This window comes from Nerophis lumbriciformis, linkage group LG22, assembly GCF_033978685.3.
Source record: "Nerophis lumbriciformis linkage group LG22, RoL_Nlum_v2.1, whole genome shotgun sequence".
Taxonomy (NCBI): domain Eukaryota; kingdom Metazoa; phylum Chordata; class Actinopteri; order Syngnathiformes; family Syngnathidae; genus Nerophis; species Nerophis lumbriciformis.
Genome location: NC_084569.2, coordinates 26,894,959 through 26,922,202, shown reverse-complemented (window position 1 = coordinate 26,922,202; position 27,244 = coordinate 26,894,959). Strand labels below are relative to the sequence as shown.

The 27,244-nt window shown below is 42.7% G+C and overlaps 1 protein-coding gene across 1 annotated transcript in view; it reads right to left on the bottom strand.

The window, feature by feature from the left end:
- LOC133615155 (microtubule-associated serine/threonine-protein kinase 1-like) overlaps positions 1-11,125 on the bottom strand; it is a 137,546-nt gene extending 126,421 nt beyond the window's left edge. Inside the window, exon 1 of the mRNA XM_061973531.1 lies at positions 10,474-11,125. Within this exon, the coding sequence (XP_061829515.1) occupies positions 10,474-10,512 (39 nt within the window). The 5' untranslated portion in view covers positions 10,513-11,125. The remainder of the gene's footprint in view (positions 1-10,473) is intronic.
- Positions 11,126-27,244: the final 16,119 nt, after the last annotated feature.

Genomic DNA, 27,244 nt, shown 5'->3' with positions numbered 1-27,244 from the left:
TCCCTAGTCATGGTGCAAAAAAAATAAAAAATAAAAATTATCTAACCAACACAGAAAGTGTCAACAGACATTTACAGTACAGTATTCCCTGGTCTGTATGAAACTTTGTAATACTTATGCTACCTATAAATGAACAACATCATGTCTGATTAAATGACTAATTCTTGATTAAAAACTGAGCTGATATCAAAATCCATATACAAAAGTGCACCGCAACAGCACATACCTGATTAGTCATCGCGGCAAAATATGTAAAATACTTACATTCATACCACATTTTAGGGCATAACAAAGGACTAGATTCGGCAAAGACTGAATGGACTAGCCAACTACACTACACAACTTAATGTCACACCTGCAAATGTGATGATCAAACAAAATATGACAACTGGACAGCTGTTATAATCAGCTCATTTTTAAATGTTGCAATAAAAAAAATATTTGAACAAAAAACAATTTATATTTATTAACATACACAAAAGTACCAACAACTGCTAACATCGAGTACCGGTATTGATTCTCAGATACTGGGAATTGGTACTGTATCGGTTCAAATGTGAACAGTTCACATTCCGACCTTTAACTTCTGACAAAATAAATAGATCAAAATCAAATTCAGTAGAAAATCACTGCCTTAAAGCGAGACACACCCCACATTCGATTGCGGCAACCTATAGTGTGATCCCTGAAACACACCCAATAGTCCCGTGACAACGATATTGTACGAAAATGCAAAATCAGCCCATTTAAAAGTCGTATCACATTTCCGCCGCGCCACTGTCGTCGCGGTAAGACAGCATCCTAAGTCCACGTTAGTCATTTTGAGGCAACGCATCATGGGTGTGTCCCACGACCCCGACTGCAGGGAAGTGGGGTGTGTCACCATATGGTGCACAAAGAAATGTGTGTGTGGGAGAGAGAGAGAGAGAGAGTGACGGTTGGGATGATGACACCCGAGGGAACGACGAGGCGGCCAATCAGACGTCAACACACAGATGAGGTAAACGTCAAGCATACACACTCTTTTCCTGCAGACGCACACATGAGGAGGACACAATGGTGGAGTCATCCAACCACTGATTGATGATAAATTCCCCCGCAGCTCTTGTTGTACATCATGAAGCTGAGTCGTGGGGATAATGAGGCACGAAACCATCAGCACGCTCCTCTTTTAATCCTCCCTTGATACCTTTCTCCTCGCCATTCCTCACGCCTCGGCCATACCGATCCTATGTGCAGCCGCCCTAACACAAACCAGATGAATAGGTGGAAATAAACGCACGGACACAATCCGGCACACATGCGCACAGAGGCTTCGCTCCGCCCGGCAGGCTGCTGATCTCCGCTCGGTTCACTTGACTGAATTGCAGCTTCATATTGGATGAACACATCCTTCATGAGGCCAAACACACATGGAATCACCTTCATGATCATACTGGTTCAAGTGAACGTTAGTGTGCCACATAACTAACACCCCCCACTGGGACTATTAATAAACAAAAAGGGTTTGGCAAGTTTACGTTTTATTATCCTGCATATTATAGCTGGAAGCATGAAATATTTGGCTCACATTATATTAAAATGAAATAAATAAAGGTAGATATGTGTGGGATAAATAAATGGGAGATTATAATCTTTTGTTTAAAAAAAATTTAATTAACTTATTTTTGGGGGCGATTATTTATTTAAATTTAAAAAATGTCCACTCTTATTATATATTTGACTAAAACATGTATTTCTACTGGCTAATTCCCAATGTTTTTTTTTTTACTTATTATTTTTTTAAATGACACCAGTAATGTTCTTCTAAATCTGAGCGGTTTTCTTTAAGTATTATTGCAGTTTATTGACTATATGTTATTATGACACTATTTATTTATTTATTTTAGCTTGGAAAAATCTCAAAATAAAATAAAGATTATATTATTTATTTTACATTTGACTTAAAAATAACTATGTATTGGCTTTATAATATGATCAATTACTGTTATCATTATACAGAAAAATGTAATTTGTCGTAGTAGCACCAAGAAAATGCTTAATAGTATATATATACACACATATATAAATACACTAAGGCTGCAACTAACGATTAATTTGATAATCGATTAATCTGTTGATTATTACTTCGATTAATCGATTAATAATCAGATAAAAGAGACAAACTACATTTATATCCTTTCCAGTATTTTATTGGAAAAAAACAGCATGCTGGCGCCATGTTCTTTCAACTTGCCAAATAAAACAAGGAAAATGTTACAAAAATGCACACTTTTGACACCCCTGCTATAGATAATAACAAATTAAATCAATAAATCTATCGATAAAAAGCAGAGCCTGACGACGCATGCGCGTTTTTCACAACTCTCTCGCTCTCTGTCTCTACCCCTCCCTCACGAATGCTGCTGCGCACACAACTTGTTGTGTTTTTAACCTCCTTAACCCTGAATGTACATTGAAAATACACGCAACCCTATCTCAAAATGCCGGACATTTGAGGCATTTAAGAAACACCGCCCGACAGCCCCGCAAAAGAGGACATGTCCGGTGAAAAGAGGACGTATGGTCAGGACCGAGCTCGGTCGCTGCTAGCATGCTATCACCGGACATGTCCTCTTTTGCCAGCATGCTAGCAGCTAACGGGCTAGGATAGACTGACCATACGTCCTCTTTTCACTAGACATGTCCTCTTTTGCGGAGCGGTCAGGGCGGAGTTTCTCAAATGCCTCAAATGTCCGGCATTTTGAGTATTGTTTACACAACGTGCAGTATGCTACTTAATATTAGTGTGTGGAAACTCGTTCGGCACACCTCCGCACCGAAACGAAACCCCCGTACCGAAACGGTTCGATACAAATACACGTACCGTTACACCCCTATTATTTTGATTATTGTTTCTCAGCTGTTTGTAAATGTCGCAGTTTATAAATAAAAGTAAAAAACCCCACAAAAGAACGTAGCCTGTGCGCATGCGTATATCATCGAATCAACGAATCGATGACTAAATTAATCGCCAACTATTTTTGTAATCGATTTTAATCGATTAGTTGTTGCAGCCCTAATATACACACATTCATATACAGTATATACACATACAGTATACTGTACATACCGTATTTTTTGGAGTATAAGTCGCACCGGCCGAAAATGCATGATAAAGAAGGAAAAAAAACATATATAAGTCGCACTGGAGTATAAGTCGCATTTTTGGGGGAAATTTATTTGATAAAACCCAACACCAAGAATAGACATTTGAAAGGCAATTACAATAAATAAAGAATAGTGAACAACAGGCTGAATAAGTCTACGTTATATGACGCATAAATAACCAACTGAGAACGTGCCTGGTATGTTAACGTAACATATTATGGTAAGAGTCATTCAAATAACTATAACATACAGAACAAGCTATACGTTTACCAAACAATCTGTCACTCCTAATCGCTAAATTCGATGAAATCTTATACGTCTAGTCGCTTACGTGAATGAACCAAATAATATTATTTGATATTTTACGGTAACGTGTTAATAATTTCACACATAAGTCGCTCCTGAGTATAAGTCGCACCCCCGGCCAAACTATGAAAAAAACTATAGTTATAGTCCGAAAAATACGGTATACATAGTATATATATATATATCCACATATACATACATATGTACACATACATATGTATATATAATTAAAATATAGTTAAAAATGTTTATTTTATTTTAAGAAAATGCCAATGCCATTTCTTAATTGTTTATTATTTATTTGTATTCAGTTAATACACTAGATGTGATAATTCAAACTTCTCCAATGTGTGATACATTCTTTTTTTTTATTTCTAATTTACATTTTTTTAATTTGTTGTGTTCTTTTTTTAAAAGGGTTATGCACTACGAAAACAATACTTATGTCTTAAATTACGCAAAAAAAAAAAGAATAGAAAATATATAATGTCATATTATATTTGTATCTATCCATCCATTTTTCTACCGCTTGTCCCTTTCGGGGTCGCGGGGGGTGCTGGAGCCTATCTCAGCTGCATTCGGGCGGTAGGCGGGGTACACCCTGGACAAGTCGCCACCTCATCGCAGGGCCAACACAGATAGACAGACAACATTCACATGCACTTTTTTATTAAATAATAGTTATATATGTATATATGTATATACACATATGTATGTGTGTATAAATAAACATATATATATATATGTACATATACATACACATATATACACACATACTGTATATTATATGTATCCCATCCATCCATTTTCTACCACTTGTCCCTTTTGGGATCGCGGGGGGTGCTGGAGCCTATCTCAGCTGCATTCGGGCGGTAGGCGGGGTACACCCTGGACAAGTCGCCACCTCATCACAGGGCCAACACAGATAGACCGACAACATTCACACGCACTTTTTTATTAAATAATAGTTATATATGTATATATGTGTATGTATGTATGTACTGTATATATGTATGTGTGTCTATATATATATATATTGTTATGGATCAAACTACTGCTGTTTCTCTTCCTGCTGTGCGTCCTGACAAGCGCACCACGGACCACGCCCACAGACGCATTCCCTCCGCTGCGGGCGCGCCTCCTCGCGCCTGCTGCCAATCTGTAATCTACACACCTGCCCGTGATGAGCGATCTGCCTTCAAGAGCCAACACAACCTGAGATCCGACGCCAGAACGTAGCTTCTCGTACCCAGTACAGTAAGCCCACACGTATCTCGCTCATCCACTTGTGCATCTTCTCTCCCTGTGCTTCCTCCCCGTCGTTCTCATCGTCTCTTGTGTTGTGTCGTTCTCCAGCTCCCCGTCATCCTTCCTCGTCGTCAAGCTGTGTGTCTTGTCACATTGGACCTCCCTGTGGATCCCCCCCTTGCCTTCCTGGATTTCGACCTCACGCCTGCCCACTTACTACGACGCCGCGCTCCTGTCCTCGACCACCCGCCTGTCCTCCAACACTCGAGCCTGCCTTGCCCTTATTTGGACTTCCGCCTGGATCAACACGCACTCTCAACACCCTCTGGCAACCATACTCAGATAAGTTCCACATTTAGTCACACTTCATCTCTTTGGTTTAATTACACATCTCATTCACACACCAAGCTGTCAATAAAACACGCTGACAGTTAAACGACGTCATCGTCTCCCTGTCGTTTTCTTCTCTCGCTATCACGTCACATATATATATATATATATATATATATATATATATATATACACACACATATACATACACTTTTATACACATATATTATGTGTACTATTATTATTATAACTATCCATCCACCCATCCATCCATCCATTTTCTACCGCGGGCGGTAGGCGGGGTACACCCTGGATAAGTCGCCACCTCATCGCAGGGCCAACACAGATAAACAGACAACATTCACACTCACTATTTATTAAATAATAGTTATATATGTATATATGTGTATGTATGTACTGTATATATGTATGTGTGTATATACTGTATATATAAGTGTATATATTAGGGGTGTAACGGTACACAAAAAATTTGGTTCGGTACGTACCTCGGTTTAGAGGTCACGGTTCGGTTCATTTTCGGTACAGTAAGAAAACAACAAAATATACATTTTTTGGTTATTTATTTACCAAATTTGTAAACAACGGCTTTATCCTTTTAACATTGGGAACACTATAATAATTCTGCCAACATTAATCAACATTAAACTGCCTCAAGTTGTTGCTCAGATAAAATGACAAAACTTTTCTTCTACATATAAAAAGTGCAACATTAAACAGTTTCAAGTCAACTCATCATGCTTAATTTAATACAGCATTTGGGAAGCCTGTAGTTGATTTATTATGTAAATGTTATATTTTTATCAACATGTGATATCAGGACCCTGCCATTCAAAACTAGGCTGCTGCATTACTAATGATTAATGTAACTATAGCTGAAAAAATGGTACAATAGCAATAGGAGAGACTATTCATCCCTGAACACCATGGAGTTCATGTAGACTTTATGATGCAGTTACATTATTATATCAACTATCAGAGACAGAAACTCTTCATTTAACATAATGTCCTTTTTTGCTGCTTCAACACAGTTCAATCAACACAGAAAAAGGTAAAGTGAAATTACAGACAGACAGGGCTTTGCTGTCCGTAACACACACACACGCACACACCCACACACCGCAAAATGAGCTTACGTTATGCTAAAAGCGAATTAACCTTTTACCTCAGGCCAGGACTGCGAGCTAGCTGAGCTGATTTTTATATTTGTAGAAGGTCAACGAGCTCATAGTGATGTTACTAGTAGTTGACTGGGAGGTGTTTATTATAATTTGGGGAGAGTCCGCTGCCTGATGCTTACCTGCTAAACGCTAAGCACTGACTACATGCGCTCTGAATACGCACTGCTGATTGGCTGTTACCGCTCTGAATACGCACTGCGATTGGCTGTTACCGCTCTGTTTGTAACCAATCAGATGGTTGTGTGGGTGGGACAATGCTGGGTGCTGTATAGAGTACTGACAGAAACAGAGGCAGAAGGAAGCGGAGGCGGCTACTTAATATGTTCGTGTGGAAACTCGTTAGGTATACCTCCGAACCGAACCGAAACTCCCGTACCGAAACGGTTCAATACAAATACACGTACCGTTACACCCCTAGTATATATATACAATGGATGGATGGATAGTTATAATAATAATAGTACATATATGTGTATGTATATGTATATATATATACATATCCATACATACTTATATGTATATATATACATATACATACATATTTATACACATATATTATATGTACTATTATTATTATAACTATCCATCCATCCATCCATTTTCTACCGCTTGTCCCTTACGGGATCGCAGGGGTGCTGGAGCCTATCCCAGCTGCACATGGGCGGTAGGCAGGGTACACCCTAGATAAGTCGCCACCTCATCGCAGGGCCAACACAGATAGACAGACAACATTCACACTCACTATTTATTAAAGTGAAGTGAAGTGAATTACATTTATATAGCGCTTTTTCTCAAGTGACTCAAAGCGCTTTACATAGTGAAACCCAATATCTAAGTTACATTATACCAGTGTGGGTGGCACTGGGAGCAGGTGGGTAAAGTGTCTTGCCCAAGGACACAACGGCAGTGACTAGGATGGCGTAAGCGGGGATCGAACCTGCAACCCTCAAGTTGCTGGCATGGCCACTCTACCAACCGAGCTATACCGCCCCAAATAATAATAATAAAAATAATAGTTATATATGTATATATGTGTATGTATATATATATGTATATATGTGTATGTATATATATATATATATATATATATATATATATATATATATATATATATATATATATATATATATATATATATATATATATATATATAAAATGGATGGATGGATGGATAGTTATAATAATAATTGTACATATATGTGTATAAATGTGTATGTATATATATGTACGGTATATATATATATATACATGTACATACATATTTATATGTATATGTATATATATACATACACATTTATACACATATATTATATGTACTATTATTATTATAACTATCCATCCATCCATCATTTTTCTACCGCTTGTCCCTTACGGAGTCTCGCGAGGTACTGGAGCCTATCCCAGGTGCACATGGGCGGTAGGCGGGGTACACCCTGGACAAGTCGCCACCTCATCGCAGGGCCAACACAGATAGACAGACAACATTCACACTCACTATTTATTAAATAATAGTTATATATGTATATATGTGTATGTATGTATGTACTGTATATATGTATGTGTGTATATATATGTGTATATATAAACATATATATATATATATACATATATGTGTATAAATATTATATGTACTATTATTATTATTATTATAACTATCCATCCATCCATCCATTTTCTACCGCTTGTCCCTTATGGGGTTGCGGGGAGTGCTGGAGCCAATCCCAGCTGCACATGGGCGGTAGGCGGGGTACACCCTGGACAAGTCGCCACCTCATCGCAGGGCCAACACAGATAGACAGACAACATTCACACTCACTATATGTATGTATGCATGTGCAGAGCCGGCCCAAGGCATAAGCGTACTAAGCGCTTGCTTAGGGCCCCGCGGCCACCAGGGGGCCCCCAAAAGCAATTAACAAAAAATTCTTATTTTTTATTTTTTGCATGTACGAGTCTGACTGATGATTTCTAAATGATCAAAGATATATTATTGTACAAAAACACAATTTTAGGTCAACAGAGTGCTGCTGCTGATCTAGGCTTAGTGATTCTTCCTGCCTCTCTTTAAATGTAAAGCTGCCTCTGCTGCACCTGTGACGTTTGCCGCCTGCTATGGCGTCACATTAGTGCCAAAAATCCGAGCGCATAAAAACTGTTATCGCGCGCTGATTCTCCACTTCGTGCGCGCGCGACACCCTTTTGCGCGCGCGTGGTGCCTTTTTGCGCGCGTGCCGTCTCGGTCTGTGCGCTGGCATGTTTCGTTTTGGCACTTTGGGGGTGGGTATGCTTAGCCGGCCCCTTCTTTCTGATTGGCCAGACGAAAAATGCTCAGAGATAATCAGAAGTATAGCAGGGCGGGTCATCGTCAATATGTATCAAGATTGTTATAGGCGCATAGTTTTCACTTCTTCTTGAACATTTGTTTTTAAAATGTTAAAAATAGCCTTTTAATAATGTATTCTGAAACAGTTTAAAATAATCAGAGAACTGACTAACACTGACCCTACACAACTATGTTGCACAATTAAGTCATTTTTTTTATAGCGAAAGAGGTGATTTCAACAGGTGCGGCATCCTATGTCATATCTACATGTAATAAGATTTGTAACAAGGCAAACCGTTTGTAAATTGGTCGAAAATCGAGCAAGTTATGGTAATTTAATTGGTACATGTACTAATTAAATTACCATAACTTGCTTTGACATCAATGTAATGATTGAGGCTAGCTGTCCGAGGTAAGATGGCTACAACGTTGCTACGCTGGAGAATGATTGGTCTTATGAAAAATGCTCAGAGCCAATCAGAAAGGAGGGGCCGTCTAAGCATACCTGCCCCCAAAGTGCCAAAAAGAAACATGACAGCGCGAGGAGAGATGCCAGGAGTACACAGAGAGCGCACAGACCGAGACGGCGCGCGCGCAGAAAGGCACCGCGCGCGCGCAAAAAGACACCATGCGCGCACAAAAGGGTGCCGCGCGCGCGCAAAAGGGTGTCGCGCGCGCACGAAGTGGAGAATCAGCGCGCGATAACAGTTTTTATGCGCTCGGATTTTTGGCACTAATGTGACGCCATATCTTTCCTCTCAGATTCAGATAGGTGATCAGAGGACCACTGTCTATTAAGGAGAACTTTTCATTCCCCAAACGGCATGATGGCCGAAGTTTTCATTATCATTATACCTACAGACAGCTAGTCAATGGGGAAAAAGTCAAGCGTAGCTGGCTGACTTATTCAAGAAGTAAAGATGCAGTCTATTGCTTTTGCTGCAAATTATTTTCCAAAAAGTCCTTAAAACTGGCAGCCGAGGGACAGCGGGATTGGGTCAACATAGGTGCACTGCTGAAACAACATGAAAACAGTGAAGATCATTGTAGCAACATGGTGAAATGGAAGGAATTTGCCTTGCGTCTTTCAAAGGGGAAAACTATTGATGAATTTAACTTCAGTAGACTGCGCTCTCTTTGTACAAAGTAAACATTAAATATGAACAATTAACTAAAAATGTAAACTAGTAATTAAAGACTAATAAGTACAAGACTGATGAGACAAGATGACACTTTTACTGTAAATACAAAGCTTTATCACTTGGACTGTTCAACCCCAGGCCACTCTTGCAGCTGAATGTTTTCTACATTTTAAGATTAGGAACCATATGTGGCACTCTGGACATCATTCGTTCATTCATTGGTATTATTTATGTTCTTAACTGGGCCACCCCCATATCTTTATAAATGACATGTCATTTGTAAAGACATGCCAGGCTGACAATAGGATAATGTAAACAATACTGCCAGAGCCGCAATGAGTTTATAGTAGGTGTGTGAATGATCAACAATCAATATTATTGGCAGAAATAGAGGGCCCCAAAATAAAATTTTGCTTAGGGCCCCATGGAGGCTTGGGCCGGCACTGTGCATGTGTATGTATAAACATTCATTATATATATATATATATATATATATATATATATATATATATATATATATATATATATATATATACACACACACACACACACACACACACACATATATTATATGTACTATTATTATTAAAATAAACTAATTGTAATTAAAATCACAATTATACCATTTCAAATGTGAACGAACTATGAAAACGGGAAATTGATGCCAATTCAATGCGTACAAAATGCATCGCTACAACAAGAACGGTATCGCCGTATTTCTAACACAAACCGAAAGTGAAAGCACACGCAGAGGAAATGTCCAACACGAGCTCACCTGCAGCCTCCGGCGTCGTATTATTCCCGAGTCATCCATGTTGTCATCGGCGATGCTTCCAGCTGGGCTTGGACCGAGCAGGACTGCGGTCCTGGCCTGAAGGGTCCGGTGTCACGTCGAAGAGACACGCGTGTCCACAAAACCCATTGTGTGTGTTTTTGCTGTGTGTGTGTGTGTGGTCTACATGAACGTGTCGAGATCACACGAGGACCTCTTCTGTGCTCCTTGACATCCCGCCAGAGGTTCCTCCGCCAAGAAGCACCAACGCGTGCGTGCGTGTGCGCGTGTGTTTGTGTGCGTGCGCGTGTGTGCGTGTGCGTGTGCGTGTGTGTGTGTGTGGGTGCCCCGACTTGTCACAACAAGCACCAGAAGAAGAAAGGCGAGAACAATTACTCTCAAAGCCGAGCTCCGCCTATGTGACGCCGGGTAAGGAAGCCGCTGAGAGCCGCTTGTCACCGCAGAGCTCCTCGGTGGAGATAAACAACTCTTGGCGGTAAAATAAACAAAACCAAAAAAAAAAAAGACACGAAGTTGTAAGTCAGTCGTCAGTCATCTTCACGTCCAACCAAAGTGTGAAAGCTCGCACAGGAGCGGCGACGCGATGTTAGCGTGACTTCTTCCGCCCATTCTTCCTTCCTTACTTCCGTCCTGGGATTCCCTCTAGCTCCTCCTCTTCCGCCTCCTCTTCTTCCTTATCTTCGTCCTCCTCATCACGTCGACGCTTCACCGCGCATGTCACGTGTCCAGTACGGCGCTTTGTTGTTCGTGGAAAGTGAAGCAGACACATTCAGCACCACAGACAGTGACACGGGACGTGCTGTCCACGCGTGGACTTCCTCGCTCCATCTGGTTTTAATGCATCGGAACGTAGTCGAGGAAGATCGGGCCTGCAAGGACGAGACCAAGATGTTGTTTGTTCGCGAAAAAAAGTATAGATATTCGAAATTTAGATTAGTCAAACATATTATTATATATGTATTTATTAATGTGTCTAAATTATTGACATAAAAAAAATATTCCATTGTCTACTTTGAGTATATATTTGACATTGTTTCCAAAACAAAGAAATATGTATTGGCTACATAATAAATGATTATTGATTATTATTATTATACACATTTTTATATATATATATTTATATTATACCATTGTTTTAGTTTACAAAGTGGGACGGATGAGTGGAGGGATAATGGATAGATGATGTATGGTAGATGATGGATGGATGGATGATAGATGAATGAATGCATTCATTTTGGGATTGGAACAGTGATACTGATAATGGATGAATGATGAATGGGTGGATGCTGAATGAATAGAAGACCGATGTGGGATGGATAGATGATGGGCGAATGGTGGATGGAGGATTGCTGCATGAGAGCAGTAGACTGATGGAAGGATGATGGATGATAACAGATTGGTGGATGATGGTTGATTGATGATGGATGGTAATGGGTGAATGAATGATGGTTAATTAATGATGGATGGTAATGGATGAATGAATGGTGGTTGATTGATGATGGATGGTAATGATAAATGAAATATGGATGATGGGCGATGAATGATGGATGATGGAGGGAAGGATAGATGGATGGATGGATGATGGATGAATGAATGCATTCATTTTGGGATTGGAACAATGATACTGATAATGGATGAATGATGAATGGGTGGATGCTGAATGAATAGAAGATTGATGTGGGATGGGTGGATGGTGGGCAAATGATGGATGGAGGATTGATGCTTGAGAGCAGTAGACTGATGGACGGATGACGGATGATAACAGATGGGTGGATGATGGTTCATTGATGATGGATGGTAATGGCTGAATGAGTGATGGTTGATTGATGATGATGATGATGATGGAAGAATCAATAGATAATGAATGGATGGATGATGGATGTGTCACACCGCAGTGAGGGATGTCTTGTCTTGGTTTTTTCTGTCTTGTGATGTGCATGTTTTAGTTTGAAAAGTAACTCTCCTCTCGTTTCAGGTCACTTGCCCTTCCTTTTGTGTCATCAGTCTGACGTCATCCCGATTCCCTAATTGTTTCCACCTGTTCCCTATTACCCTCATGTGTCTTATAAGCCCACTCCTTCCTTTGTTCTGTGCCAGATTGTTTCGTTTGTTCGTACTCTCTAGCATCCATGCCCATGTCCATGCCTTGTCTTGCCTTGCCTCGTCTTGTGCTTATGTTCTTTGATTCTGAATCCCTTCGTTGCTATTTTGAGTTTTCCTTTCTTCCTCCTCAGCAGAGTGATTTTTTGTTATTTAGTTTATTCAGCCGAAGTGGTAAGTTTCAGTTATTTTTCATTCTTTCCTCACATTTTTGAGTGACAATTTTTGTTAATACTTTATTAGATTGGATAGCATAGAATTTTTCATAGTTGTTGTTTCTTCCTCCTGTTGGAGCGTTTTTTGTTTATACATTTTATAGCATTTATTAATTATAGTTCGTCTTTGCTTTTGTGTTTTCCTCCGTTCGGAGCGAATTTTGGTTGTTCCTATTTTTTGGAACCTTTTTTGCCGGTTAGTTTTTGGATAAATAGATATTGTAATCATTGACTTTGGAGGTGAAAAGGAAGCTGTCAAAATAAAAGCCTGTCTAAGTTCCCTACTCTGCATCTGAGTCCTATCCTTTTACCAAGCCCTGACAGGATGGATGAAAACAGTAGTACTGATGATGGATGACTAATAGATGTATAAATAATGAATGGATTATAGATGGATTATAAATCAAAAAACAATGTATGGGTGGATGATGAATCAATAAATAATGAATGGATGGATGGTGGAAACAGTGGTACTGATGATGGATGGATAATAGATGGATGATAGATATATAATGAATGGATGGATAATAGATGGATAATGATGGATGGACGATAAAACATGGATGATGGATGGACAGAAACATGGATGATGGAGAGATAATGAATGGATGGACGATGAATCAATATATATTGAATGGATGGATGATGAATAGATAGCAACAATCGTACTGATAATGGATGGATAATAGATGGATGAGATAATAATGAATGGATGATGAATGGATGGATAATATATGGATGAGATAATGAATGGTTGGATGGTGGATGGAAACAGTAGTACTGATGATGGATGGTACTAGATGGATGATGGATAGATAATAAAAGGACGGATACTCGATGGATTATGAATCAATAGACAATGAATGGATGATGGAAACGGTAGTACTGATGATGGATGGATAATAGATGGATGATGAATCAATAGACAATGAATGGATGATGGAAACAGTAGTACTGATGATGGATGGATAACAAATGAATAATGAATCAATAGATAAGGAATGGATGGATAATAGATGGATGATGAATCAATATATATTTAATGGATGGATGATGGATGGATAGACACAATCGTACTGATAATGGATGTATAATAGATGGATGAGATAATTAATGGATGGATGGATAATAGATGGATGAGATAATGAATGGATGGATGATGGATGGAAACAGTAGTACTGATGATGGATGGTAATAGATGATTGATGGATAGAGAATGAATGGATGGATACTCAATGGATGATGAATCAATAGATATTGAATGCATGCATAAAAGATGGATGATGAATCAATACATAGTGAATGGATGGATGATGGATGGATAGAACAAATCGTACTGATAATGGATGGCTAATAGATGGATGAGTTAAATAATGGATGGATGATGGATGGATGGATGGATAATAGATGGATGAGATAATGTATGGATGGATGATGATGGATGGAAACAGTAGTACTGATGATGGATAGATGATAGATGATTGATGGTGAGATAATGAATGGATGGACGATACAAGATGGATGATGGATGGATGAAAACAGTAGTACTGATGATGGATGGATAATACATGGATGATGAATCAATATATATTGAATAGATGGATGATTAGAAACAGTAGTACGGATGTCCATCCATCCATCCATTTTCTACCGCTTGTCCCTTTTGGGGTTCGCGGGGGGTGCTGGAGCCGCCCGAATGCAGCTGAGTAGTACTGATAATGGATGGATAAGAGTAGTACTGATAATGGATGGATAATAAATGATTGATGATGGATGGATGCTGGATGGATGGAAACAACATTACTGATGATGGATGGATGATAGATGATTGATGGATGGATGGATAATGAATGGATGGATGATGGATGGAAACAGTATTACTGATTATGGATGGAAACAGTATTACTGATGATGGATGGATGATAGATGGATGGATAATTAATAGATGGATAATAGATGATGGATGGATGATGGATGGAAACAGTAGTACTGATGGTGGATGGATAATAAATGATTGATGGATAGACGATGAATGAATGGATAATAGTTGATTGACAATGAATGGATGGATGATGGATGAAAACAGTATTTAGTATTTAGCATTTAATCATCTATCATCTATGGATGATAGATGATTGATGGATAGATGGATGGATAGGTCATGAATGGATGGATGAAGGATGGAAACAGTATTACTGATGATTGATGGATGGATAATGAATAGATGGATAATAGATGCTGGATGGATGGAAACAGTAGTACTGATGATCGATGGACGACAGATAATTGATGGATGGATGAATGGAGGGATGGATGGATAGATAGATAATAAATGGATGGATGGAAACAGTAGTACTGATGACAGATGGATGGATAATGAATGGATGAATGTGAACAGTACTTGTAGGTGTAATGCTGTCCCAACACTTCTGTCCAGTGCTATAAGAACATAGTCTTTCATCATGTGGTTTTAGGATCCAGTGCTATAAGAACACATAGTCTTCCATTAGAGTGTCCGCCCTGAGATCGGTAGGTCGTGAGTTCAAACCTCGGCCGAGTCATACTAAAGACTATAAAAATGGGACTCATTACCTCCCTGCTTGGCACTCAGCATCACGGGTTGGAATTGGGGTTAAATCACCAAAAATGATTCCCGGGCGTGGCCACCGCTGCTACTCACTGTTCCCCTCACCTCCCAGGGGGTGATCAAGGGTAATGGGTCAAATGCAGAGGATAATTTCAATCATTGGTACTTTAACTTTAACTTTTTATCATGTGGTTTTAGGAACTAGTGCTATAAGAACACACAGTATATAAGAACACACAGTCTTCCATCATGTGGTTTTAGGATCCAGTGCTATAAGAAAACACGGTCTTCCATTATGTGGTTTTAGGATCCAGTGCTATAAGAACATAGTCTTCCATCATGTGGTTTTAGGATCCAGTGCTATACAAACACATGGTCTTCCGTCATGTGGTTTTAGGATGCAGTGCTATAAGAACATAGTCTTCCATCATATGGAACATAGTCTTCCATCATGTGGTTTTAGGATCCAGTGCTATAAGAAAATAGTCTTCCATCATGTGGTTTTAGGATCCAGTGCTATACAAACACATGGTCTTCCATCATGTGGTTTTAGGATACATTGCTATAAGAACATAGTCTTCCTGTTATGAAGGGGACTATGGGGTGTTTTGTTTTCCCGGATTGCAAAGGAAAGTTGGAGCGGGCAAGGCGTGAAGGTAAGGACAATTTATTTTTAACACTATCAAAAGGAACAAACGAAAAGCGCGCACAAGGGCGGAAGTACAAACTAGGCAATGAACAAAATTAACACATAAACAGACTAAGGACATGAAACAAAACTTACTTGGTCAAACATGGAAAGATCATAGAACTATGGCATGGACGCATAATCATGGAGGTATCAGAGTTAATGTCGCCAGGCTGACTTCCTGGCAACTATGGGCTTAAATAATACAGACATGACTGACAACGTGAAACAGGTGAAACTAACGGTCGCTATGGTGACAAAACAAACAAGAGTGCACAAAGAGTCCAAAAACCAAACCTGAACATAATCAAAACAAAACATGATCACACAGACATGACAGAGCTCCCCCCTTACGGACAGATCCCAGATGTCCAAAAACAACCAATAAATACAAGATCCAAAGTCATGGGAGGGCGGGAGGGGGACATGGCGGTGGGTCGCCAGACCACGTGTCCCCGAGTCCACCGGGGCAGAGTTAGGTGGCGACGACGCGTAGAACGCCGCTGCACCTGATGAGATGGGCGACCTGGGAATGGCCACATCCGTAGCCGACGAGGAGGTCGGCGTACCTGGCGTGGCGGACGCCCATGGAATGGCCACATCCATGGCCGACGAGGAGGTGAATGCGTCGTCGTCGTGGCAGGCGGCGAAGCTTGGCGTGGCGGGTCTTGGCCTGGTGGCAGGTCTTGGCGTGGCGGGTCTTGGCGTGGCGGGTCTTGGCATGGCGGGTCTTGGCATGGAGGGTCTTGGCTTGGAGGGGCTTGGCTTGGCGGTGCTTGGCGGTGCTTGGCGGCGTGGAGCTGCTACGGGCGGCGCTTGGCGGCGTGGAGCTGCTACGGGCGGCACTTGGCGGCTTGGAGCAGCTACTTGCGGCACTTGGCGGCGTGGAGCAGCTACTGGCGGCACATGGCGGCACTTGGCGGCGTGGAGCAGCAACTGGTGGCACTTAGCAGGATGAAGCAGCTACTGGCGGCACTTGGCGGCGTGGAGCAGCTACTGGCGGCACTTGGCGGCATGGAGCAGGTACCGGAGCTTGGCGTGGTGCAGCTTGGCATGTTGCTAGCCTTGGAGCAGGGCGTGGAGCTAGCCTTGGTGCTGGGGCTAGCCTTGGTGCTGGTGCTAGCCTTGGCGCTGGTGCTAGCCTTGGTGCTAGCCGTGGTGCAGCTACAGGTGTTAGCCTTGGAGCAGCTGGCCGTGGTGCTAGCCGTGGAGCAGCTAGCCGTGGTGCTGCTACTGGTGCTAGCCTTGGTGCTGGTGGAGGTGGCCTAGCAGGCCGAGAGACCGGTGGCGCCGGCCGTTCTGGAGGCTGTGGCTTGGCAGGCCAAAGAACTGGTGGTGGCGGCCGTGCTAGAGGCTGTGGCTTGGCATGACGAAGCTGAGTCACCCCACCCGTACAGTTCCCAGCCCTAGCCCCCCCCCCCCCAAGGAGCGGGTACCAGACGCGCTCCCCGCGGTCTGGAACAGTTTTTAGGGTTAGGTGGAGGGATGTCAGGAGGGGGGCACAATACTCCCCACTGAATTGCCCCAAAATTATTTCTCTATCCCCCACCTGTGCTTTTGTGGGTGAAAAAAAGGAAGAATCCTGTGATGTGGCCGTGGCTTGAGTCTTGAGGGGCGGGGCATGGAATTGGGATGACCTGGATTGACATGCTCTAATTTCTAAAAACATGTTTTGATAATGTTTTATCATAGACATGGAATTAGAGTCTTTTGCTGGAGGCGGGTGATCAAAAGAAAAAGCATTGAAAAAAAAAATCCTGGTCTGTGACGTCATCAGGGCGAAGCCGGGCTGTCTGCTGCTTGCTTCCGCCCGGAGAGGGAGGAGCTTGTGGGAGCGGCGTGGCCTACCGACTCGGAGAAGCCTTTCCTGACGGCTTTCGCTTTTGCCGGCGTTTCTGGGACGCGCCGATCGGCACCAGCTTTCCTCCATTTCCCCACATCATCCCCCTGCGCTCCCTGGGGGAAAAACGCAGAGTTTCCGCCTCCATAGCGCGCAGGACCTCCCACGCTCCCTCGTCCAACTTGTCCAACTTTCTCTCGGAAATACGTCTTTGCTGGCGACATTCTGTCATGAAGGGGACTATGGGGTGTTTTGTTTTCCCGGAATGCAAAGGAAAGTTGGAGCGGGCAAGAGAAGGTAAGGACAATTTATTTTTAACACTATCAAAAGGAACAAACGAAAAGCGCACACAAGGGCGGAAGTACAAACTTGGCTATGAACAAAATTAACACATAAACAGACTAAGGACATGAAACAAAACTTACTTGGTCAAGCATAGAAAGATCATAGAACTATGGCATGGACGCGTAATCATGGAGGTATCAGAGTTAATGTCGCCAGGCTGACTTCCTGGCAACTATGGGCTTAAATAATACAGACGTGATTGACAACAGGTGCGCGAGTGAAAAACATGAAACAGGTGAAACTAATGGTCGCTATGGTGACAAAACAAACAAGAGTGTACAAAGAGTCCAAAAACCAAACCTGAACATAACCAAAACAAAACATGATTACACAGACATGACACTTCCTTCATGTGGTTTCAGGATCCATTGCTATAAGAACACACTGTCTTCCTTCATGTGGTTTTAAGATCCAGTGCTATAAGAACATAGTCTTCCATCATGTGGTTTTAAGATCCAGTGCTATAAGAACATAGTCTTCCATCATGTGGAACATAGTCTTCCATCATGTGGTTATAGGATCCAGTGCTATAAGAACATAATCTTTCATCATGTGGTTTTAAGATCCAGTGCTATAAACACATGGTCTTCCATCATGTGGTTTTAGGATGCAGTGATATAAGAACATAGTCTTCCTTCATGTAGTTTCAGGATCCAGTGCTATAAGAACACACGGTCTTCCTTCATGTGGTTTTAAGATCCAGTGCTATAAGAACATAGTCTTCCATCGTATGGTTTCAGGATCCAGTATATACAGTCTCGATCAAAAGTTTACATACACTTGTAAAGAACATAATGTCATGGCTGTCTTGAGTTTCCAATAATTTAATAAAAAACTCTTATTTTTGTGATAGAGTGATTGGAGCACATACTTGTTGGTCACAAAAAACATTCATGAAGTTTGGTTCTTTTATGAATTTATTATGGGTCTACTGAAAATGTGACCAAATCTGCTGGGTCAAAAGTATACATACAGCAATGTTAATATTTGGTTACATGTCCCTTGGCAAGTTTCACTGCAATAAGGCCCTTTTGGGAGCCATCCACAAGCTTCTGGCAAGCTTCTGTTTGAATTTTTGACCACTCCTCTTGACAAAATTGGTGCAGTTCAGCTAAATTTGTTGGTTTTCTGACATGGACTTGTTTCTTCAGCATTGTCCACATGTTTAAGTCAGGACATTGGGAAGGCCATTCTAAAACCTTAACTGTAGCCTGATTTAGCCATTCCTTTACCACTTTTGACGTGTGTTAAGGGTCATTGTCCTGTTGGAACACCCAACAGCGCCCAAGACCCAACCTCCGGGGCTGATGATTTTAGGTTATTTGGAGGTAATCCTCCTTTTTCATTGTCCCATTTACTCTCTGTAAAACACCAGTTCCATTGGCAGCAAAACAGGCCCAGAGCATAATACTACCACCACCATGCTTGACGGCAGGCGTGGTGTTTCTGGGATTAAAGGCCTCACCTTTTCTCCTCCAAACATATTGCTGGGTATTGTGGCCAAACAGCTCAATTTTTGTTTCATCTGACCACAGAACTTTATCCAGGAGCGTTCTTATCTTTGTCCATGTGATAAGCAGCAAACTTTAGACGAGCCTTAAGGTGTCGCTTCTGGAGCAAGGGCTTCCTTCTTGCATGGTAGCCTCTCAGTCCATGGCAATGCAAAACACGCTTGACTGTGGACACTGGGCAAAAGCTGCTGTGTTCCAGCAGCTTCCAATTCATTGTAGTAATTCATTACGAACAATTGTGTCACGGCGCGGGCTCGAACCTGCGTTTCCTCGGCAGCTAGTGCTGCTGGGACTTTCGCTGAGCGCAGCATGCCCAGGCAGCACGCCCACGCAGCAACAAGCCTGCAGACAATCACAAATCAACGCAACTGGACCTGATGAGAGGGAGCGGCATAAAGACCAGTGGACCTGGGGAACCTTTGCTAGAATGTCGCTCATCTTCCTCGTAAGCATCACGTCAGGCATTCCCTCCCTTGTGCTTTGCTCCCTTGTGCTTTGCTCGCCTTCTCTGTGTTTTCTCCGTGTCTCCCTCGTTCATGTCCCTTGTGTCTTCCGCAGTGTCTTCCCCGTCATCCGTGATCGTGTTTTGCCTCTCGACATCCATCCGGATCTCTGACTGCCTTCCTCGATCTTCGACCCCTACTCGGACACGGACTATGCTGCCTCGCTCCTACCCTCGACCCCTTGCCTGTTTACGGACTGCCTCTTTGCCTTGCCCCCTTGATTTGACGAAGGATACATCCAACACTCACAGACAACAACCCCTGGTAACACTTACACAATTAATTCCACACATTGTCGACATCCATTCACTTAGAGTAGCATACACACCCCACATACTCATCAAAGGTTTAAATAAACCTTGTAAACCGCAGTTCTGCCTGGGTTGTCACCTCTTTCCCTTCTCAGTGCACAACAAATGTCTGCACAGTTGCTCTTGGGACCTTGAGCTGCTTTGAAATGGCTCCAAGTGACTTTTCTGACTTGTTCAAGTCAATGATTTGTTTTTTCAGATCTGTGCTGAGTTCCTTTGACTTTCCCATTGTCGCGTTTGTAACCGAGTCTAATGACTGCATCACATGATCCCTATTTAAATGGGCTCAGAGAAGTAAACAGGTGTTGTCAATCATAATCACTCACATGAAGTTAAGAGGCCATGCCATGAAGCTAATTTGATTTGGTTGTAACTTTTCTACATCACCAAAATTGTTAATGTATGTTGCTGGATGTATACTTTTGACCCAGCAGATTTGGTCACATTTTCAGTAGACCCATAATAAATTCACGAAAGAACCAAACTTCATGAATGTTTTTTGTGACAAATAAGTAAGTATGTGCTCCAATCACTCTATGACAAAAAAATAAGAGTTGTAGAAATGATTGGAAACTCAAGAAAGCCATGACATTATGTTCTTTACAAGTGTATTAACTTTTGACCACGGCTGTAATATATATATATATATATATATATATATATATATATATATATATATATATATATATATATATATAGTCAAGGTTTCTGTGGTTTATCCGTTATACAGTGCTCAATACCGGGGTAGTGCGCAATATACGTTAGGTCAGGAAAAAACACAGAGGCTATTTCATCCCTACAAGCCTGTTTTGCAGGTTTTCCTGCTCCTCAGAGGATGTTGTATACTACAATAAAATCCCCCGAAGAGCAGAGAAACCTGCGAAACAGGTCAGGAAAAAACACAGAGGCTATTTCATCCCTACAAGCCTGTTTCGCAGGTTTCCCTGCTCTTCAGGGGATTTAATTGAAGTATATAACATCCGCCTGAACGCAGCTGAGTTAGGCTCCAGCGCCCCCCGTGACCCCAAAAGGGACAAGCGGTAGAAAATGGATGGATGGATGGATATATATATATATATATATGTATATATATATATATATACAGCCCGGCCCCCGGCCATATTTTGGTTAAAACCTAAAAAGGTTTGGGGAGCCATGATCTACATCAACAATATAATTTGTCTGAGTGGATGAACAGGACAGATTTAAAAAAAAAAAAAAAGGATTTGATTTAGTTTTTTTTTAATCGATTAAGAATCGTTACAAATAGGAATCGCTATTAATCAAAAATCAAAAATCAATAATAATTGATATGATTATTCTGACAAAATAAGTGATGATTATAATAATTATGCCTTTTTATCTCATAGCTATGACTTTTTATTGTCAAGGTGTGTTGTTGACGAACCCCAAGATGCAGAGATGGCAGCAGGCTTGGTACAAGGAAACATGGTTTTAATGTTCAAAAATAAGAAAAGGAAAATACGAACCAGAAACCAGGAAGCAGGAACAGGAGTCAGGATCCAGGGAATAGCTTAACGCACACAGCTAGCAACGACAGCATACAGCAAACAACGACACGACAGGTAGGAACGACAATGACAATGACAATCATAATCAATAATCCAGCAGTGACTGGAGGGTAGGGCAGGTATAAATAGTAGCTGGCTGATTGACACCAGGTGTGGCCAGGTGCCAATCAGCCACAGCTGAGGGGACACAGCACTCAGGGAGAAACAGGAAACAGAACCAAAACAAGAGCGCTGACAGGAAATACTACATACACAGAGGAAAAACTAAAACACAACCAAACTGTCAGGGGCAAGCCTGACAGTAGCCCCCCTTCCCAAAACGGATACCAGACGTTCTAGAAAATCCCCCCAACCCCCCCCAAAAAAGTCCAAAGTCACGGGAGGGTGGAAGGAGGACAAGGAGGTGGGCCACCAGGCCAAGTGTCCCCGCAACCAGCGGGGAAGAGTTAGGTGGCGACGGCGAGTTGAACGCCGCCGCAATTGGCGAGGCGGCTCGTCCGCCGGCGTGGGAGAACCCACCGGAGACGATGGTGGTGGCGCCCTCTGCTGGCCCACCGGAGACTATGGTGGTGGCGCCCTCTTCTGCTGGCCCACCGGAGACGATGGTGGTGGCGCCCTCTGCTGCTGGCCCACCGGAGACGATGGTGGTGGCGCCCTCTGCTGCTGGCCCACCGGAGACGATGGTGGTGGCGCCCTCTGCTGCTGGCCCACCGCAGACGAGGATGGTGGTGGCGCCCTCTGCTGCTGGCCCACCGCAGACGAGGATGGTGGTGGCGCCCTCTGCTGCTGGCCCACCGCAGACGAGGATGGTGGTGGCGCCCTCTGCTGCTGGCCCACCGGAGACGAGGATGGTGGTGGCGCCCTCTGCTGCTGGCCCACCGGAGACGAGGATGGTGGTGGCGCCCTCTGCTGCTGGCCCACCGGAGACGAGGATGGTGGCGCCCTCTGCTGCTGGCCCACCGGAGACGAGGATGGTGGCGCCCTCTGCTGCTGGCCCACCGGAGACGAGGATGGTGGCGCCCTCTGCTGCTGGCCCACCGGAGACGAGGATGGTGGCGCCCTCTGCTGCTGGCCCACCGGAGACGAGGATGGTGGTGCCGTAGGTTGTAGACCCACCGGAGTGCATGGTGGCGTCTGCCGGCCCACCGGAGTGCATAGTGGCGTCTGCCGGCCCACCGGAGTGCATAGTGGCGTCTGCCGGCCCACCGGAGTGCATAGTGGCGTCTGCCGGCCCACCGGAGTGCATGGTGGCGTCTGCCGGCCCACCGGAGTGCATGGTGGCGCCGTAGGTTGCAGACCCACCGGAGATGATGGTGGCGTCTGCCGGCCCACCGGAAATGATGGTGGCGTTTGTTGCAGACCCACTTGAGATGGTGGCGCCGTCTTTTGCAGACCCACTGGGGCGAGAAGTAGCTGTGCCTCCCTAACTGCACAGCCACTCATAGTCCCCCCCTCAAGGGACGGATCCCAGACGTCACCAGATGCCCACAGACGACAGGGGTGGGTGGGAGAGGGCTTAGAATGAGGCCGAACTTTTCTTTAATTTATCCATTAATTCCAAAGCCTTGTTCATCCTCTCCGCCATGGACATGTCTGCGAGGTTCGAATTTGGCTGGATTATTATGTCAAGGTGTGTTGTTGACGAACCCCAAGATGCAGAGATGGCAGCAGGCTTGGTACAAGGAAACATGGTTTTAATGTTCAAAAATAAGAAAAGGAAAACACGAACCAGAAACCAGGAAGCAGGAACAGGAGTCAGGATCCAGGGAATAGCTTAACGCACACAGCTAGCAACGACAGCATACAGCAAACAACGACACGACAGGTAGGAACGACAATGACAATGACAATCATAATCAATAATCCAGCAGTGACTGGAGGGTAGGGCAGGTATAAATAGCAGCTGGCTGATTGACACCAGGTGTGGCCAGGTGCCAATCAGCCACAGCTGAGGGGACACAGCACTCAGGGAGAAACAGGAAACAGAACCAAAACAAGAGCGCTGACAGGAAATACTACATACACAGAGGAAAAACTAAAACACAACCAAACTGTCAGGGGCAAGCCTGACATTTATCTGAAGATTTAGACTTTCTTGTCTCATAATTCAGACTTTTTGTCTTGTGACTTACCATTGAGGTATTTGTTATTGTAATGGAAACTGGCTTCTATATAATTCCTAAATGGAAAAATGTATTCTTGAAAAAAATAAAAAAAATAAAATTATACATAATCAATTCTCGAAAGTTATGAATTGATGTAGAATCACAATAAATAAAAATTGCGCAACATCAGAGTTTCTTTCATCCTCTTTGTGCAAGAACACAATGCACTAATGGAGGAAAACAAACTTGTATTAAAGGGGAACATTATCACCAGACCTATGTAAGCGTCAATATATACCTTGAGGTTGCAGAAAAAAGACCATATATTTTTTTAACCGATTTCCAAACTCTAAATGGGTGAATTTTGGCAAATTAAACGCCTTTCTAATATTAGCTCTCGGAGCGATGACGTCACAACGTGACGTCACATCGGGAAGCAATCCGCCATTTTCTCAAACACCGAGTCAAATCAGCTCTGTTATTTTCCGTTTTTTCGACTGTTTTCCGTACCTTGGAGACATCATGCCTCGTCGGTGTGTTGTCGGAGGGTGTAACAACACGAACAGGGACGGATACAAGTTGCACCAGTGGCCCAAAGATGCGAAAGTGGCAAGAAATTGGACGTTTGTTCCGTACACTTTACCGACGAAAGCTATGCTACGACAGAGATGGCACACGAAAGCTATGCTACGACAGAGATGGCAAGAATGTGTGGATATCCTGCGACACTCAAAGCAGATGCATTTCCAACGATAAAGTCAAAGAAATTTGCCGCCAGACCCCCATTGAATCTGCCGGAGTGTGTGAGCAATTCAGGGACAAAGGACCTTGGTAGCACGGCAAGCAATTGCGGCAGTTTGTTCCCGCAGACGAGCGAGCTAAATCCCCTGGATATCTTGACTCACACCGAAGATGATCAAGAGAAGAATATCGACCCTAGCTTCCCTGGCCTGCTGACATGAGGGTATGTCTACAGAATATATTAATTGATGAAAATTGGGCTGTCTGCACTCTCAAAGTGCATGTTGTTGCCAAATGTATTTCATATGCTGTAAACCTAGTTCATAGTTGTTAGTTTCCTTTAATGCCAAACAAACACATACCAATCGTTGGTTAGAAGGCGATCGCCGAATTCGTCCTCGCTTTCTCCCGTGTCGCTGGCTGTCGTGTCGTTTTCGTCGGTTTCGCTTGCATACGGTTCAAACCGATATGGCTCAATAGCTTCAGTTTTTTCTTCAATTTCGTTTTCGCTACCTGCCTCCACACTACAACCATCCGTTTCAATACATTCGTAATCTGTTGAATCGCTTAAGCCGCTGAAATCCGAGTCTGAATCCGAGCTAATGTCGCTATAGCTTGCTGTTCTTTCCGCCATGTTTGTTTGTGTTGGCTTCACTATGTGACGTCACAGGAAAATGGACGGGTGTTTATAACGATGGTTAAAATCAGGCACTTTGAAGCTTTTTTTAGGGATATTGCGTGATGGGTAAAATTTTGAAAAAAACTTCGAAAAATATAATAGGCCATTGGGAACTGATTTTTAATGGTTTTAACCATTCTGAAATTGTGATAATGGTCCCCTTTAAAAGGTCCACTTTTCTTACTTGTCTGGCCAAGGTCACCAGTAAATGTGCAAGCTTGGTTATGTCTACGACCGCTTATGTTGACATAAGTCGGCCAGTATAAGGGATGTCCACCCTCTCCACCCTAATATTTGTCTACCGAATGACCTCGGGGACACTTTGTCCGGCAATCAGCAACCAAAGATCTGACAAATGAGGCCTGCTTTAGCTTCAGGTTTGCCTAAAAGAGTAAAAAGCCTGTTTCAATTTGATAGAACGTGTTGTGATGTAGCCAAGCTCGGATTAAACGCCGCTATATGAACGCCATCTGTTAGGCAGTCAAAGAGCCAAATCGTCTCTGCATTGACGACATGGCTTTGTTTTGTCGCCTGTCGGCAAGCTGTGCAAACCTCGTCGCGTGCACACACACACACACACACACACACACACACACACACACACACACACACACACACACACACACACACACACACACACGCGCGCACACACACACATACACGCACACACACACACACACACAATAAAAAACGCCGCTCGAACTACACCCCCAGAGGACACGTATAGCAGACAAACGAGGCTACTGATTGCCGCTGTGGCTTAAAAATCCAAGTCGGGCCACAAGGGGACACATTTAATGGAGTTTTACGTGGCCTCATTATGGTGGCTGGTGAATAAAACTGCTGGCGTTGCAATAAGCAGCTTCTGAACACACAAATGTCGTATCTTCTGACGTGATTTACTGCTCAGTTTTGTTGACGCTCCCCTTAACAGTTTCAAATAAAGTCAATAACATCCTTGAGATAAAGCAAGGAGTGCGGGCAATGATTGATTATTCGCTATGTAAATGGAGATTTACTGTTATAATTATAGCAATACAGTCCGTTTCCACTCAGTATCTAATTAAAAACCCAAAGAGACTGAAACAACAGGGACAACTCACAGTTAATTCACATTGCACAAACAAGACTCTCTTAACGGTCTGTGGATGTACACTATTGATACAATGTTGATTATACATACATGTCCTTCAAAACTGACTTTGAAACAACGTTGCAAAATAGTTGTATTTGTAAATTGAGACAACGTTGATGTCTAACGTTGGGTCCACGTTGTTGGTTGGGAAATGACCAAATTTCAATGGTCAAATCAACGTCACAACCTAACATTGATTAAACCTGGTCAAAAAGCATGTTGTTTCAACGTTGTATTTGTGTTGCAGAATATTGGTTGGGAAATGACCAAATTTCAATGGTGAAATCAACATCACAACCTGACATTGATTAAACGTTATCAAAAAGCATGTTGTTTCAACGTTGTATTTGTGTTGTAGAATATTGGTTGGGAAATGACCACATTTCAATGATCAAATCAACGTCAGAACCCAACATTGTCTTGACGGGGACTATGGCGACGCAAGTTACTGCGCAGTTTGC